We start from the raw sequence: 17797 nt of genomic DNA, 5'->3' as shown, positions 1-17797 counted from the left end.
ATATTTTTATAATAATAATAATTCATAGGACTTATATAGCTGTTTTTGGAGTACTCAGAGACACTTAACATGAGATCCTGGACAAATAAAACTACAGAATAGAAAATAAGATTGTGTGTTGGGTTGTCGTGCAGTGTCGCGGTTCTCCAGCCCCCGGCTGACCCCCCGACTCAGCAGGAAGCGGGCGCTGTCCATCTCGCCGCTGTCGGACGCCAGCATCGACCTGCAGACGATGATCCGCACCTCGCCCAACTCGCTGGTCGCCTACATCAACAACTCCCGGTCCAGCTCCGCCGCCAGCAGCTCCTACGGTCACCTGTCGGTGGGCGGGATCAGGTGAGTCCTCAGACATGTCCATCAGATCAACTCGATCCATTACCTCTGACTACAACTGGTAGTACAAGTACAAGTTATACCTTTTGTATCCAGTGAAGCTAAAACCCTTTATGGGACGGTCGCTTGTGAATGGACCCCGTTTTCTGATTAGGTGTTTTTGTGGGCGGAGCAAAGGTGGAGGCAGAAATGGGAAGTAACCAAGTACAAATACTTTGTTGCTGTACTGAAGTAGTAATTTATGGGAACTGTACTTTACCTAAATATTTTCACTTTGACGCCCTCTATTTTAAAGTTGGGGAAGCTAGTAGCCCAGCACCATGTGCTAGCTTCACCACCATGTGCTAGTAGCCCAGCACCATGTGCTAGCTTCACCACCATGTGCTAGTAGCCTAGCACTACTAGGTCCTAGCTTCCCCACCGTGTGCTAGTAGCCTAGCACTACTAGGTCCTAGCTTCCCCACCAGGTGCTAGTAGCCTAGCACTACTAGGTCCTAGCTTTCCCACCATGTGCTAGTAGCCTAGCACTACTAGGTCCTAGCTCCCCATCCTGATTTGGCATTGAGAGACCCTAAAACAGGATATTTGTATGTAATATCTCTACATAACTCCTGCCTCCTCCCCAGTCCCTCGTTCAGCTTCCCTCACCCCATCAACCCGGTGGCGTACCAGCAGCTGTTGTCCCAGCAGAGGAGCCTGAACGCCTTCGGCCACACGCCTCCACTCATTCAGCCGCCGGCGTCCTCCTTCGCCGCTCGCCAACACCCGCTCACCGCCTCGCCCATGTCCACCTCCCACAACAGCTCCAACTCCGAGGCCAAGCAGGTAGGAACCAGGCAGCATGCAGACCCATACACCCTCCATCCTCCGGAGCTCTGGTCCCACGTGGATCAGTTTCAGAGAGCTGATGAGGCCTTTGCATCCAGTCTTGCCTGATATAGGACGTCCCTGTTCTGGACCTGGACCTAGCACTCAGTGTTTTCAAGGATTTCCAGCACCGTACTAACCCTGTGGTTCTGCACCGGCCACGTAGCCGACGCCCCCCCTCGGTCTACTAGGGTGTCGATAGGAAAAACAAAAGAATCCATTCTCTAATTTTCTGGTAAACGATGTTCTTGGTGCCTCGTTTAAAGTCCGTCTGGATGATGAAGTGTGTTTGAGACTGGTCTCAGGTCAGAAATATGCAGGCGTTCCTCCCCGCTCCATCTGTCTCTTTATCAGCCCACGAGTTCATCCTAACGTAAACTTCCCACCTCGCACCGCTATCAGCTGCCTCCGTGTCAGCACGCCGTCAGCTGACACACACACACACAAACACACAAACACACACACACACACAGCTTCATGTCGGCGGTGATCACAACCATATTTCCCTGTTTGGTTTTCAGCCAACTGAATGAATCATCGAGGCCCCCAGAAACACCGTAGCGTCTGGGTGGGATTAGGGAGTCTAGGAGACTAGGAGACCCCCCCCCCCACCCCATCTGAAGTTGACCCCCCTCCAGTGAAAACGTACACACTCGCATGCTCGTTCATCAGCTGCGTTACGTTTTATATCTTCCCCTTCTCTTTGTCTCCATCTGAGCTTTAACAGGCCTCGTGTGTCTTTGTCTGTCGGTCGACTCAAGAATTGTGCTGGCAGATCAAAGCCCCCCCAATCCTCCCACGACACCCCCCCTCCCCCACCACAACCCCTCCCCCTGTACCGAGGGCAATAACTCCTCTTCTTTCATATTTCCTTGTGGCTTTGGCGATCATACAGCAGTCTAAACTGTTTAGTCTCGGCGGCGGGTCCTCGTCTGACTTATGGGCCGCGGCGCTACGAGGCGTCCACAAACCAACACCACGGAATCAAACTCACGCCGTTATCTGATTCCCACGCTCTCACTCTTCGGCGGCGTGGAGAGTAGGTTTAATAAAGTGGACGTGCGGTGGGGGGAGGGTGAATGGTTGTGTTGGGATTAATGGGATGAGTCACTTAGATCCTCCTCTTCAACCTCTCTCTCTCTCTCTCTCTCTATCTCTCTCTCTCCTCATGTGACCCGCAGAACGCCAGCGGAGACCCGGCGGTGAGCAGCACTGTCAACCCGCTCACCACCAAGAGGTCAAAGGTCAAGACGGAGGCGGAGGGTCTGCTGCCCATCTCACCTTCCTCTCAGGTAAGAAACAAGGAATCTTAACTTTCCCAGGAATTTACTTTGTGACCTTTTGTGACCCTCACCTATCTGCATCACGGCCTCGTTAGCCTCCTCGTTAGCCGCCGCCGCCGCAGCAGACACGGTGGCTCTTATTGATTATCGGAATAAAAAATGCAGCTGTAGATCAATGACAAGGAGGCGGCGTCCCACATGGAGATGAAGCGGGGCTCATTAGGATTCAGACTCAGATAAGATAAGAGGGATGCAAAACAGGAAGCTTCTGCAGCGTATTGACCACAGACTCGGGTTAAAGATGTGTTTTCATCCATAAACACCCTTTCTCCTGCAGGACCACTGCTGCGGGGGGATCTTGGACCTGAGCGAGGACCTGGACAAAGACGAGTGCAAGCAGGAGCCTGAGGCCGTGTACGAGACCAACTGCCACTGGGAGGGCTGCAGCCAGGAGTACGACACGCAGGACCAGCTGGTCCACGTGAGTCTTTCACTTTACGTCCTCAGACGTGCTCTGCCTCGCCACTCCGGACGGTGGAGTTCAAACGGTTCTTCTGCTCCTCATTAAACGCCGGCGGAGCAGCTCAGAGCGCCGTCCGCTAGCTGATCCACTTCCTGCCGGGTTCGACACGCGCAGCGTTAATGAGCCTTTTCCCGGCTCTCGCCACATTCAGGGCCAAAGCCCTGCAGCTGTGCCACCCGCCAACCCCTTCAACCCCCGTGACCCCTGACCCCCTCCCCCCACACACACACCCTGAAGCCCAGAGGGCCCGCCATAAATCCATCGTCATGCCAGAAGCTCTGGAGTTGCGGACCCTTGTGCCCCCCCTCCCCTCCTACTTTTCCAGGCCAACTTCTCTTCTTGCTTTCTGGCCGTGACCTCGGAGGGAGGTGGGAGGGGCCGGGGTCCGCCGACGCGGGGTCCACCGACGCGGGGTCCGCCGACCTGGGGACCGGCGACCCGGGGACCGGCGGGCTACTGCAAGTCAGGACCGGAGTTACCTTTAAAACTCTGGCCTGCAGCCCCCCGAGCTGTGACGGCGTGCCAGGATCAGTGTGCCGGCGAGCGGAGGCCCGGCGGGTCGACCTCGGCTGTGGACGGCTCACGCATTCTTAAAAAAGCTCTGCTTTCCATCAACATACAAAACAGACATAATAGACTTTTATTTTTTCCCTCCTGCTAAACAGCGTCTCCCTGACGCTGACCATCAGCAGAGAGAAACCACACCTGTGGTTCCTCCGACTCCTAAAGTGATCCTGTGAGACGATCCGGATGATGGATTCAACAGTAGTGTGTAACCTGAAAATAGAGGCCTCCACTTTTCCTCCTCCTTCCACCCAAAATAGACTTCAGCCGCGCCGGCGACCGCCGCCGAGCCCCGCTGGCCGCGGGAGGACGCCGCCACATAAGTGGAGCGTTGTGGGTCTGGATGTCCTCAGGAAACCAAGTGGTTCCTCTGGGTGTGTGGATGTTTGTGTGTGGTGCACGGGACCAGGGTGTGTGAAGTTGAGCTTACATGGGAACCTAGATCAGAGGTCTTCAGCAGGGGTCCGGGACCCCTAGGGGGTCCGCAGAGTAACTGCTGGGTCCCAAAAATGATTTGATCCCAAACTTTTGTTCTTCCAATAATATGAAATATGTCCAAAAATACACATTAACATGAATACAACACATGTAAGCAAATATAAATCTTCCGTTTGTTATGAGGTGAAATTGTGATGAAATGCCAAAATAGAATTAGAATATGTTTCCACACTTATTTTAATGTCTTCACTTTGTATACATATAAAGATGCACTACTTATTATTGGCCCTGTTTCATATCAACAGAATGTTGTACGGTCTGTAATGGGGGTCCTCGGCCTGAACACGTTGAAGACCTCATTTTAGATCACATCCGCTGAAAAAAACATACAAAACATTATAGAATAATGCTTTTCATTTAAGGTCGCCTTACAGTTAAAACAGGCAAACTAAAAATAACACAAAATGAAATGAAACACAAAAACAACGTTATGGTACCAGAAGCATCATCAGCGTCTCACAGGAAACCTGTCGCCCCCCTTGCTGACCTCCTGACCCCTCAGAAGTAAGAGGATGGATACGAGTCCGCGACCGGATCCTCTTCCTGATCACTTTTACTGGATCTGTTACACAAAGACACACCGAGCCTGAACAAACAAAACACGCTTTTATAGTTTCTGTTTCCTGTTGACAGATGCAGAAGAACTGTCGGCCATGATGGACGGCTGTGTGTGTGTGTGTGTGTGGGAAAGAATTTGCTGACAAAGTCTTCTAGTTGTCTAGAGGAAGTGGGCGTCGTCATGGAGACATGTTTTGAACCCTTGAGTTCGGCATCTTAGCTTTGGCATCTTGGTAGGAAGTGACCATATTTGGACTGTGGAGGAGCGACGGGTGGATCTGAATCTGGATCCATCTGGATTCTGGTGTGAAGCTGCTAACAAAGTTAGCTTCTATAATTCAACGTTACAGCCACCAGAGGAGTCGCCCCCTGGTGGCCAGCAGAAAGAATGCAAGTTTAAGGCACTGAAGTGTTTGGCTTCACTTTTCAGAACTGGATGTTGTTGCCTGGTCGCTCTCTCTCTCACACACACAGACACACACACACACAGACACACACACACACACAGACACACACACACAGACACACACTCTGGTTGACGCTGGCGCCTTTGTCTCCTCAGCACATCAACAACGACCACATCCACGGCGAGAAGAAGGAGTTCGTGTGCCGCTGGGACGAGTGTTCGCGGGAGCAGAAGCCCTTCAAGGCCCAGTACATGCTGGTGGTCCACATGCGGCGCCACACGGGGGAGAAGCCGCACAAGTGCACGGTGAGGACCCCAAACCCCCCAAACCCCCCAACGGAAACCCTGTTTGTTCCCAACCAGCTGGTCGACCCACCGGCCCGGCTCAGAAATGATGCATTTAAAGGAACGTTACTGCACTTTAGTGAGAAACTACCTGGGCTTTTTAGCTGATATACCCCGATGACATCACAGTGACATCATTAGGGTTATTTCCCAGACTTTTCCTGGCAAGAAATGCACTTTTTATTGTTAATGTAATTAAAGGAAACGTCCAGGTTGTTAACTGGTTAAGTAACTGGTTAACTGGTTAGTTAACTGGTAATTAACTGGTTAACTGACTGGTTAACTGATTAACTGACTGGTTAACTGGTTGCTCTAGGACCTGGATCTGACTCAGCCTCAGCCTCGGCGCTGCAGGAAAACAGTCCGGGCTGAACATGGAAATCTCAGTGATGCTGTAAAGCACAAAGGAAGTGTCTTCTCTTTGCCTCAGTGATGTTTTCCATGCTGATCAATCATGAGGGTCTCATTGAAGGCTCCATGAAGATCAAATCGAGGGGCCTGTTTGCTCGGCTTCAAAGCCGGCTCTTGTGAATGCATTAAACCAGATGAGTTGTGAGGAGAGCTGATGGACAGCGTAATTAAAGGCTGCAGACGAGCGTGGGGGCCGAGGGTCCTTATTAAGACCGGGATCCTCCACGCAAATCCCACGTGCATCTTCTCACAACACTCCGGCTTGAAACAGAGAATCCTCCGACTCTCACATCCAGATTTCAGAGCGACTCTAATTTGATTCTCTTTTAATTTCAGAGCCAATTACGTTCACAATGACTGACTCAAAAGAATAGCAAATTACAGCTTGTACAGAACAAGTGGACACAAAGGTCTAAACACAGGCTCGTCTTTGTCTCCGGAGCAGCCGAGGAGCTTCGCCGCACCTCACACTCAGTTTAGATGTTTCACATAATCGCCGCCTTTTTCTTTTTAGTGCAGCGCTGCTTTCGTGTGGCGAGCCGCAGCAGGTGGGCTCGAGGCCAGGAGCCCATTAGACTGCAAACCGGACCACGTTAGACTGCAAACCGGACCACGTTAGACTGCAAACCGGACCACGTTAGACTGCAAACCGAACCACGTTAGACTGCAAACCGAACCACGTTAGACTGCAAACCTAACCAGACATAAGACTGCAAACCGGACCACGTTAGACTGCAAACCGGACCAGACGTTAGACTGCAAACCGGACCACGTTAGACTGCAAACCGAACCACGTTAGACTGCAAACCGGACCACGTTAGACTGCAAACCGAACCAGACGTTAGACTGCAAACCGGACCACGTTAGACTGCAAACCGAACCACGTTAGACTGCAAACCTAACCAGACATAAGACTGCAAACCGGACCACGTTAGACTGCAAACTGAACCACGTTAGACTGCAAACCGAACCACGTTAGACTGCAAACCGGACCACGTTAGACTGCAAACCGAACCACGTTAGACTGCAAACCTAACCAGACATAAGACTGCAAACCGGACCACGTTAGACTGCAAACTGAACCACGTTAGACTGCAAACCGGACCACGTTAGACTGCAAACCGAACCACGTTAGACTGCAAACCGAACCACGTTAGACTGGAAACCAGACCACGTTAGACTGCAAACCGGACCACGTTAGACTGCAAACCGAACCAGACATAAGACTGCAAACTGAACCACGTTAGACTGCAAACCGGACCACGTTAGACTGCAAACCGGACCACGTTAGACTGGAAACCGGACCACGTTAGACTGCAAACCGAACCACGTTAGACTGGAAACCGGACCACGTTAGACTGCAAACCTAACCAGACATAAGACTGCAAACTGAACCACGTTAGACTGCAAACCGGACCACGTTAGACTGCAAACCGGACCACGTTAGACTGCAAACCGGACCACGTTAGACTGCAAACCGAACCACGTTAGACTGGAAACCGGACCACGTTAGACTGCAAACCGAACCACGTTAGACTGTCTCACCGACTCAACGTCTCACCGTCTCACTGTCTCACTGACTCACTGTCTCACCGTCTCACTGTCTCACTGTCTCACCGTCTCACCGTCTCACTGTCTCACCCTCTCACCCTCTCTCTCTCCATGTGCAGTTCGAGGGCTGTGCGAAGGCCTACTCCCGCCTGGAGAACCTGAAGACCCACCTCCGGTCCCACACCGGCGAGAAGCCCTACGTGTGTGAACACGAGGGCTGCAACAAGGCCTTCTCCAACGCCTCGGACCGGGCCAAGCACCAGAACCGGACCCACTCCAACGAGGTGCGTTCACGTCCATCAGCTGACCCCGTCACGCATTTAAGTCGGCTTAGTGTTCGCAGGGTTCCTCCACCTTCTCCACAGTCACATTCAAGCACTTTCCAAGCATTTCTCTCGACCCCTCTCGGCAGAAACCGTACGTGTGCAAGATCCCGGGCTGCACCAAGCGCTACACGGACCCCAGCTCGCTCCGGAAACACGTGAAGACGGTCCACGGCCCAGAGGCCCACGTCACCAAGAAGCAGCGGAGCGACGCCCCGCCCCGGCTGCAGCCGCCCAAAGGCAACGGGGAGAACGAGGCCAACCCCAAGCTGGGAGCGAGGGGTGGCGACGGCAGGACGGACGCCAACAGCACCTCCAGAGGCGGGGAGGACTGCCTGCAGGTCAAATCCATCAAGACCGAGAACTCTATGGTGGGTCTTAATCGCATGAATTTAAACAAAAGGCCCGCCCACACAGACCGCCTCTATGGCTCATAAAATATATATATTAGGTTTTTGTATTGAAACTTTCAGCGTTAATCTAACGTGTATTTAACTGCATGGACTACATTTCCCACTCGGCTCTACTAACGCTGCTCTGAGTGCTTCCTGCTTCCTTCCTAACTCACCTCTCTGATTGTTGCTTGAACTCGCTTCTCTCAAGTTCTCCTTTCTAACGGACAGACTTCACTGAGGTGAGCATCGAACCGCCTCGCCGTCCCGTCGCAGGTCAGCATGGTGGAGATGCCTGAATGTGTCCTCGTGTTTCCACGCTACCCTCCTCCTTCTTTGCACGACGTCAAATGTTCTTTTTTTTTTTTTTGCATGATTTGTCCATTTTCAAGGAAGTTGAAATGTTATGTTTGTATGTGGGACGCACATGCGATTCTCTGATGATAGAAGTCATTGTCACATTAATATGCAGAGTCTGGGAGCGTTTCAGCCGGCGTGCTCAACAAATAGTGCCAGCATCAAGCTGTGATCAAGACTTTAGCTCAGTTTTCCTCCAGTTTGAATGAATGTCTCCACTGGATTATTTGCTCACAGATCTCATCTATTATCCACTTGTTTTCTTGCTGTAAATAAGTCAAATTCATCTTTGATGAATGAGATTATGGGACTATAGATCTACATTAGTTATTACAAAACACCATTACAATCAGAATTTCTTAAACGCGGTAATTATTTAATATTGAAGAATACATAATGGAGTCCTCTGAACTCGGCATGAGACTATTATTATTTTATTTTCTGTCTTTAAAATTCACTCTTTGTCGTAAATGGCAAATTGATATCAGTGTTGCCGGATTTTTGGGCAGATTATTACTTATTTATAGGAGTAAAATTTAACAACGTAGCGCTGCCATTTAAAATAAAGCTTCTACAGCAGAGATCTTCAACAGGGGGTCTGGGACCCCTAGGGGGTCCACAGAGTTACTGCAGGGGGTCCTCGAAATTACTTGATCCCAAACTATCTTCCAAAAATACACCTTAACATGAATACAACCTTTAATAAGCAGATATAAATCTTCCTGTTTGTTTAATATTATGTTGAGAAATTGTGATGTTGAAATGCCAAAATAGAATTAAAATATGAATCTGTCAACAAATATTATTTTAATGTCTTAGCATTGTATCCATCCATCATTACAAAGTACTGTTTTACATGGAACTATAGGTGCACTACACATTATTATTGTTTAATAGGGAACACAGATTTATATGATATGTAATTGGGGGTCCCTCCACCGGGTCTCTAGAGGACTTGGAGGTCCCTCCACTGGGTCTCTGTAGGCCTTGGGGGTCCTTGGCCTGAAAACGTTGGAGACCTCTGTTCTCCGGTGTGATTCGCTCCTCTAACACCAGTTCCTCCCCGCTGCCCTGCAGACGTATCAGTCCAGTCCTGGTGGCCACTCATCATGCAGCAGCGAGCCGTCGCCTCTCGGCAGCGCCAACAACAACGACAGCGGAGTAGAGATGGCCTTGCACAGCGGGGGCAGCTTCGGGGACCTCAGCGCGCAGGACGATTGCCCCATGGTCGACTCCACCGTCTCGGCCGGGGGGCAGCAGGCCGGCGTGGGGCTCCAGCTGAGGAAAGCCGTGTGTCACGGCGGCACCGTCACCATCAAGCTGGAGAACATTAAGAAGGAGAGGCTGAAGACTGTGAGGGACTCGTGCCCCTGGGTCAACTCTGCACCGCCGCCGCAGGGCCAACGCAACAGCATGAAGCTGCCTCCCATACCTGCCGTCGGTAAGACAGACGTCTGTGATGTCACTTTTAAGTGTGTGGTGAGGGTGCACCGTGATGTAATAATGTTCTCTGTATCTGCCAGGTTCCCTGCTGGAGAGCAACATGATGAGTAACCTGAGCGCTCCGTTCCCCGGCGGCCAGCGCATGGCCGACCTGTCTTCGTGTGAAGTAACGCTGCTGAACCAGCTGAACGAGCGCCGTGACAGCACCACCAGCACCATCAGCTCGGCCTACACCATGAGTCGCCGCTCCTCCGGTATTTCGCCCTGCTATTCCAGCCGCCGCTCCAGCGAGGCATCCCAGTTCAGCGGTAACCGCCACAACAACATCAGTTCGGCGGACTCCTACGACCCGATCTCTACGGATCTGTCGCGCCGCTCCAGCGAGGCGAGTCAGTGTGGAGGCGGTGGCGTCGGCGGAGGTCTCCCAAGCATCCTGAGCCTGACACCGGCTCAGCATTATCGACTCAAGGCAAAGTATGCTGCTGCCATTGGTGGAGCTCCGCCCACTCCTCTCCCCAACATGGATCGAATGAGCCTGAGAACCCGCATGGCTCTCTACAGCGATTCCCAGGACAGCTCGCTGCACCCTTACCATCAGCCCCCCTCTGGGACTGTGCCTCGCCGATGCAGTGATCTAGGATATGGCACACGGAGCATGATGCCCCATGAGGTACCTGCCAACCTCCCACGCCGTGCCAGCGATCCAGTGCGGCGTCCCACACTGGACCCGCTCTCCTTTCCAAGGGTTCAGCGCTATAACAGCATGAACAGCATGAACCCCATGAATGGTCCGTTAGCCGAACGGCACCAGGCTCTGGCCATGCAGGGTTACACCCGCTCTGATGGAAGCCTGCAACGCTACCCGTTTGCCCCCAGACCACCGAGCATTTCTGAGAACGTGGCCATGGAAAACATGTCGGCGGACGGGATGATGATCGTCGGGGAGCAGAGTGGGGAGGAAGACATGGTGCTTCCAGACGATGTGGTGCAGTACCTCAGGTCCCAGAATTCTGGCCCTTCAGGACACAACTCGGGGCAAGTGGACTACCATTCCAACAACCAAACTCAGGGCTACCAGACAAGCATGGCCCCACCGGCATCATTTTATGCGCAGAGGAGGATGGCCGTGGTGGACGCCACCATGACTCAGTCCAATCAGGACATGCAATCCTGCCAGATGGTTCCCGGTGGCTCCCATCAGCCCTTGTCGGCACCTTCGGACAATAGGAACAGGAACAATATGCCGGTGCAGTGGAACGAGGTGAGCTCAGGGACTGTGGACGCTACAGCAAAGCTCTCCAAACCACAACAACATCCTCTGAGGGGGAACCTAGCTGTCGTACAGCAGAGACACAATTTTGGTCCCTTCCAGGGACAAGGTCAGGGCCTCTGCAGCAACCAGCAGGTCTTGCCGATGGGTCAGAATATGTCTTTGCAGGCGTATGCGACCCACAACAGCCAAAGGCTGATGAACATCTCCCAGCAGCAGCAGCAGCAGAGACAATGCAACAATGTGAACTTCAGCGAGCAAATGAGTCCTCAGCAAGGGTTCGGTGACGCAATCCCAAATTCTATATCTGGGAGCACGAGACCTACCCGGAACAATGTGGCAGGTCCTGACCTGCAGGGTTGCAGAGCAAGGGCACAGGCTGATGGGTATTCTCATGTGAGCCAAGTGGATCAGCAGCAAAGTTACAACGCTCTCTCCCAGCAGCACAATATCCACAATGGAGGCAGAGGACTGTTACAACCCAGGCCCCCCATTGAGCCCAAGTTCACTGCCAGACAACAAACAGGGGCTAGCATGATGCAACCGAGCCGAGTGCCCAAGTCCTCTGATTTGAGCCCCAGTCGTGGTACCGACACCTCCGAGGCGAGCCCAAAGAGGCCCAGTGGCTCAGCAACCCACAACAGCAACTCTGAACATCCAAACTCCAATGCGCTCTACACGGGTCAGATCCACACTTTTGAGCCAACGTCCGTCAGCTTCGTTGCCCCCACACCCCCCGGCGCCAGCCAGGCTCCCGCCGGTGACGCCACCGCTGCAGCCAACATGGCCTCGCCGGGAGTCAACCACGTCTCCAGCAGCACGGTGGATTCCTCCACCAGTGGATCCGCCGGTGCGGAGCACGCCCAGATTGACTTTGACACTATGCTCGACGACGGGGACCACTCCAGCCTGATGTCGGGCACCCTGAGTCCCGGTCTCCTGCAGAGCCTCTCCCAGAGTTCCTCGCGCCTCACTACCCCCCGCAACTCCGTCACGCTGGCGTCCGTACCGGCGGGGATCGGCAACATGGCCATCGGTGACATGAACTCGATGCTCACGGCCTTGGCTGAAGAAAGCAAATATCTCAACATGATGAGCTGAGAGCAATCGAACGCCTCATCGTCCCTCCAGTCTTAACCGTTTCTACATCAGGAATATGTGAACTACACAAGCACTGATTGAACAATGCAAAACTGGCTATTTCATACATTTTTTCCCCGTCATTGTTCATAGTAATGTGCTTACCTTGTCATATTTGCTTCGGATCATAATATGTTAAAATACAAATAATAGTTAGTATAGCTAGGGTTAAGGACAATTTCTACCATTGTTAAAAAGCCATACATTTGACCCACAATCCCGTGACAGCAGATACAGACGGTACGGTTCAGAACCTGCTGCCGTTTACGAAGTGCTGGACCGGAAGCAGCTGTAGCGTCTCGCTGAGGTCATTACCGGGAAACGTGTAGATAACAGATGATATTTTCTCATGAAGACATTTATGTGTATATATTATACTGTATGGTACTTGCTTTAAGTTATGCTTTAGACTTCGGACGTTTAAACTAGGGCTGTCAAAGTTACCGTAACACGTGGACGCCTGCTGTTCATTCACAAATTCATTTTTTTTTTTTTACTTTGCGCCAACAACGCGGATTGTAACAAAGATATTCTTACAAGGCTACGCTACGGTTCGTTAGCGTTTACGTGTACGATACAATACGTGAGATATTGTATAAGAAAAGTAACCTTTTTGTGAGCAGGTATAAAACTGTGTATTAGTACTTACAAAAGCACTATGTGTTGATTTTATGCAGGTAAACTATTGAAGAACTACAGTTAATTTAGTTTTTCCCTTCAACTCTGAAGATAATGAGCAGTCAGAGCCCATAAATGCATGTCGACACATACGAGCCCGTTATGAAAAGTAAAACCAATAACTGCTTTTGTAATTAAAACTTAAACTTGCAACAAAACTAAAAAATAAGCAAAGAAAGTGCCATTAAAGGAACCTGTTTTGGTTTCGCTGAGTTTCAGTCACCAAGATTTTTGTGATTCGGAGAAAATTCGTTAAACATTTTTTGGTGACTGATTTCATGAAATTCAAAAAAGTAAATGAATACCCTTCAACCAGGAATGCGTGACTAACTGCACATTCCCAGCATTAAGCATTTGACAGTCCCAGTTTAAGCAGGAGGTCGTACGACGCTACGATCCGCGGATATTAAGTGCTTCTTGATGGCGGTCTGAGCTCCCGGGGATGTGGACTCAGATCTCCTTCTCTGCCCTCTGGATCAGAGGCAGCGGGTCTCCGTGGTCGCGTCTCACAAGGGTAAATGATTGGACAGGACAAGGATACGCCTCTGTGCTGGTCTATCAGGGCGAATGAACCCCGTGTGTTCTCTAAAAGAATATACAAGTACCTCTGTGTGTTCTCGGCAGAGATCTGATCCTAATTAACACATCCATGCACCCCCTCCCTCGCTACTCCCCCCGGGTCTGGATGAACTGCAGAGAATCCAGGAAGGGGGACACGGACTTTGATAATCAAATCCTGTCTCGGACTGGGTCGGCTAACTAGCGCTGCAAATTCCTCAGTTTTATTATGTTTGCTGAATTTCTAAGTAGCCCTTTTTAAAATGTTTGTGTGTATGCTACCGTTCACTTTTACTATGCTCAGTGTGTGTGTGTGTGTGTGTGTGTGGGTTTGTTCGTGTGTGTGTATATAGCTTTTGTACATTTCAAAATAAACTATCTCATTTTTTTTCTGTTGAACTCTCGGCGTCGTGTCCTCTTTGATATGGTCCGGTCTTCGGTCCCTGGAGGACTCATGAAAGCTGGACCGCGATGCTACAAGTGAGACCACATGGTGGGTTCTCAGACTAGAACCAGTATCTGAGTCCGGGGTTTTAATGAAGACGACCTTGGTTTGAACCGATTGGACTTCCAGTGCTCTCACACAAAAGGCAACTCAGATGTTTAAAACATTAACGTGTTTAAAGGATGAAGATATGAAGTAGGATCATTTTTCTGTTTTCGGTGTTGAATCATTTTTGTCAGTTTCACCAGGTGTCTAGTTATCACAGCTAACGGGGTCATTGTTGCTTAAATCTGCAGTATTTTTTTTTTTTTAGACATGTCAACCTTTTAAGTTGCTTGTTGACACATCCAGCAGCTACGGAGCAACATTATCATTCATTCGGAGCCGTGCTTCTGTCCACGTGATGCATACAAGTCCAATACTCGCTCTCCTTTTACCTCCGTTTTGGTCTCCTCCGCCTCCCGAGCGAAGAGTCTGGCTGTTTACGTAGCGAACACGAAGTCTTTAGAGCTTATTTGTTAAAACACGATGCTATGAGAGCCGTGAGAGCGAACCAACAGTCGAGTTGTCGGCGGGACGGATTAACAAATGAGCTGAAGCCCACAAAAAAATACTTTTAGATTTAGTAGGAAGTTACCCTTCTGATCTTGTTTCAACCTTAATTCTCCACATCGTGTATTAGGGTTAAGGGTGGTGGTCTCAAATTAAACCAATTTCTTTCCACACTCCTTCCTCTTGTCTTTTTATTTCTCTGTGATAAGTGCATAATCATACAGCTCAATAATAGAGTAACCTTTGTTTCGCTGTGAAGTCTTCCCTCTGCATACATCTGCTCTGCTAATGAAAAGATAATGCATTACTTTCAGTAGTTTTTTATTCTGCATTCTGCATACGAGAGCAAAAAAGAAAAAAAAAACAGGTGAAAAAGGATCCTCCGCGCACACAAAACGCATACAAAGCAGTTTCTAAAGTTAGACGGCATGTTGTCCACAACCAACGGTGGCAGGCCGGCCCTGAAGCAACGGCCCTGAAGCAACGGCTCTGAGCAACGCAACAGCAGCAACGAGAGAGAGAGAGAGAGAGAGAGAGAGAGAGAGAGAGAGAGATAAGGGGTGTGGGTACGAGGAAAAAGATGCAAAGAGAACAGATCCTGTTTAATTTGACAGCGGATGCAGCCGGGGGACGGGGTGAGACGGGGAGCCCTCTGATTGATTCTGTCACTGGAATTCCTTATTCTCTTAGAGGGAGGACGGCAGGAAAACAGCCCCGGGGTAAGGAGCCCCACCCGGGGGCAGAACAAGAGCTTAGTGAGGCAGAAGTGAATGATTAGACCGAGCACACAGACGGACAGCGTATCCGTACGCCATCGCCCCGGTGACGGTGAGGTTTACCGGAGCCAGGTTGTGTGTTGTAATCTCTACGTGGACGTAGGCCAGAGATCTTCAACGGGGTTCTGCAGAGTTACTGCAGGGGGGTCTCTGAAATGATTTGATCCCAAATTAAAATGTCCAAAAAATACTTATGAACATGAATACAACCTATATGAAGCAAATATAAATGTTCTGTTGTGGAATTGTGATGTAGAAATGCCAAAATAGAATAAGGTCGCTGCACTACACATTATTATTGGCTCGGTTTGATAAGCAACACAACTTTATACCATGTGTAATGGGGGTCTCTATAAGCCTTGGGGGTCCTTGGCCTGAAAAGGTTGAAGACGTAGCCAGACCGGCCACGAGTGCATTTAATGTCTCTCTCCGTTGAACCTCGCCGGCAAGCTGATGGCTTCCTGCCTGACAACGTTGTCACGCCAACGCAGAGCCCCCCTCCAGGTTTACCCCCCCACCCGGGTAAACACTCTTTGTTTGCACTGTCCGTGTTCAAGCAATATTTCTGCCACAGACAGGCTGTGGCCTTGTAAAGTTGATATAGCTAACAAGTTAGTACATATTTGCCTGTTTATGCAGCAATGTGATGAATAGAAGTCTAATATTCGCCCTCCTTTTAGCTCCGTGTTTGGTCTCCACCACCCTGAACACAATCTCTGGCTCTTTAGCTGCTAAATGCTCGACGACGTGCAACGAGATCCGTTTACTACAAACATCACCTTTCACATTAGACAGTCATTTGACCATTTGTTCATTTAGAAATATTGACCGTCATAATCCGACCTCGTAAACCATACAATATTTCCATTGACTGTTCCTATTTAAAGTTTTAGGTCTGATAGATTAAACTAACATCTCTTGGTCCAGGTCCAGAGGAACCCCCCCTCCGCCGGCTCAGCTGTCGGCCAACATCCACCGCGGGGCTGGAAAGTGCCGCCGCTCGTTAAGTGGAAGGCATTTAGGAGGAAGTCAGCTGTTGCTGGCGACATTCACACCCGCATGGCGGCAGCGAGCAGACACAACAACACCAATCAGAGGGTCAAGTGGATGAAAGATGGCCGTCCTCATCCGACCCACGACGCAACACGTGAGCCGCAAAGCTCCGAAATACATTCTCCTAGAACGTTTGAAGCGTTCGCAGCTTAATAGTCCAAGTTGTAGGATTCTCATTGGCCAACAGGCTGCTCTGGCATAAAAATGTTGGTAGCAGGTAGTTTAAAATCCTGAACGTGTTCTTAGACTAATTTATGTATTTATTGCCTGAACCAGACGACACAACATGGTTTAGTTTAATAAAAATGTCACAAACACGTAACTTAACAAGCAGCTTCCTGGTTGAAAATCCATCTGTATTTAATACTTTGTGTTTAATTAATGCGTCCGCCATGAAAAAGGATCCGAATCAACTTTCCTCCGACGTTGTTTTCACCCGAGCACTAGATTTCAATTTTGTGATTTTTCAGAGAACTGCCACAAGAAGGGGATGGGCCTTTGTCGGAACCAGTCGTGACCATATTTGGTTGAGAGGGCGGGAAAGTAAAGGCCTTCAGGTGGAACTGGTTTTATCTGGTTCTACAGGGACCTCATCAAGGCCCTGTAGAACCAGAAACGGGAGTTTTTAATTGTTTTATGACTTTTCTTCATCCGTTTCTTTTATTCACAGCAGAAACAACACAAGCTTGCCAATCTGAAGGCTCATCGGAGTGTGTCAGAGTTTGCTCTCTGACCTTTGGGGTCAGGTCATCATAATAAAGCGATTCACTGGCTTCGGCTTGTTGTGCCTTTCTCTCCCCGGGCTCGGCTCGGTTTCCCATCAAAGGCTTCCTGCGTGGACTCTGTGCCCGCCGAGATCAGAGGGCCGTGACCCGCGTCCTCGTCGGGGTTACCTACTGCTCCGGCGAAGCCTCGTCCTGCTGCTGCCGGCGGCCCGAGGGCAGAACGTGCACCGCCAAATCCTGGAATTATGAGCAACCCGCACAGAGCCTGGAGGGATGTCCCCGATGAAGGCCGGCATTGTGGCCTTCCTCGGAGGGGAGCTAAAGTCCAGGGTCAGTCCCCCAACCCCCAGATCCTGACCCCTCCTAGGTTCATCCTCTATTGCCGGCCAGACTGGAGGTCAGATGCTCTGAGAGCATCGTCATGAGTGGGCCGCCGAGGAATGCCGGCTTGATTGATCTTCTGATTGAAGGCTCATGTGAGAGTGAGCGTTGGCGAGGGGACGACCTCGTCGAGGGGACGACCTCATCTCAGCTCTCGGTCAGCTTTTCGTCTTCCTGTTGGAACCAGAATGTTCACCCACTCCTGCTGCACCAAACCGTACTCATAGAGTCCTTCTGATGGGCGACGGCCCTTTTTCAACCTTCCTGTATGCATTAAAACAAAGCCAGAGCTGTAATTGTGGTAAAGAAAACATCGTGGGTGAAGACCGCCGGGAGGACGGGCTGCTCTGTTTTAAACTAATGGT

At 50.5% G+C, this 17797-nt stretch overlaps 2 protein-coding genes across 2 annotated transcripts in view; one reads left to right on the top strand and one right to left on the bottom strand.

Annotated features, from left to right (window-relative positions):
• Window positions 1-14411, top strand: part of gli2a (GLI family zinc finger 2a) — a 68623-nt gene extending 54212 nt beyond the window's left edge. Inside the window, exons 7-15 of the mRNA XM_084023226.1 lie at window positions 135-336; window positions 960-1158; window positions 2382-2492; window positions 2821-2964; window positions 5189-5338; window positions 7459-7623; window positions 7752-8033; window positions 9489-9852; window positions 9935-14411. Of these exons, the coding sequence (XP_083879352.1) occupies window positions 135-336; window positions 960-1158; window positions 2382-2492; window positions 2821-2964; window positions 5189-5338; window positions 7459-7623; window positions 7752-8033; window positions 9489-9852; window positions 9935-12225 (3908 nt within the window). The 3' untranslated portion in view covers window positions 12226-14411. The remainder of the gene's footprint in view (window positions 1-134; window positions 337-959; window positions 1159-2381; window positions 2493-2820; window positions 2965-5188; window positions 5339-7458; window positions 7624-7751; window positions 8034-9488; window positions 9853-9934) is intronic.
• The window catches only part of clasp1a (cytoplasmic linker associated protein 1a), a 116334-nt gene that overhangs the window by 1020 nt on the left and 97517 nt on the right, over window positions 1-17797 (bottom strand). The gene's annotated exons all lie outside the window — the stretch shown is intronic.

The sequence above is a fragment of the Eutrigla gurnardus genome, assembly GCF_963514095.1.
Source record: "Eutrigla gurnardus genome assembly, chromosome: 12".
NCBI classification, from domain to species: Eukaryota; Metazoa; Chordata; class Actinopteri; order Perciformes; family Triglidae; genus Eutrigla; species Eutrigla gurnardus.
This window is presented reverse-complemented; position numbering and strand designations above follow the sequence as displayed.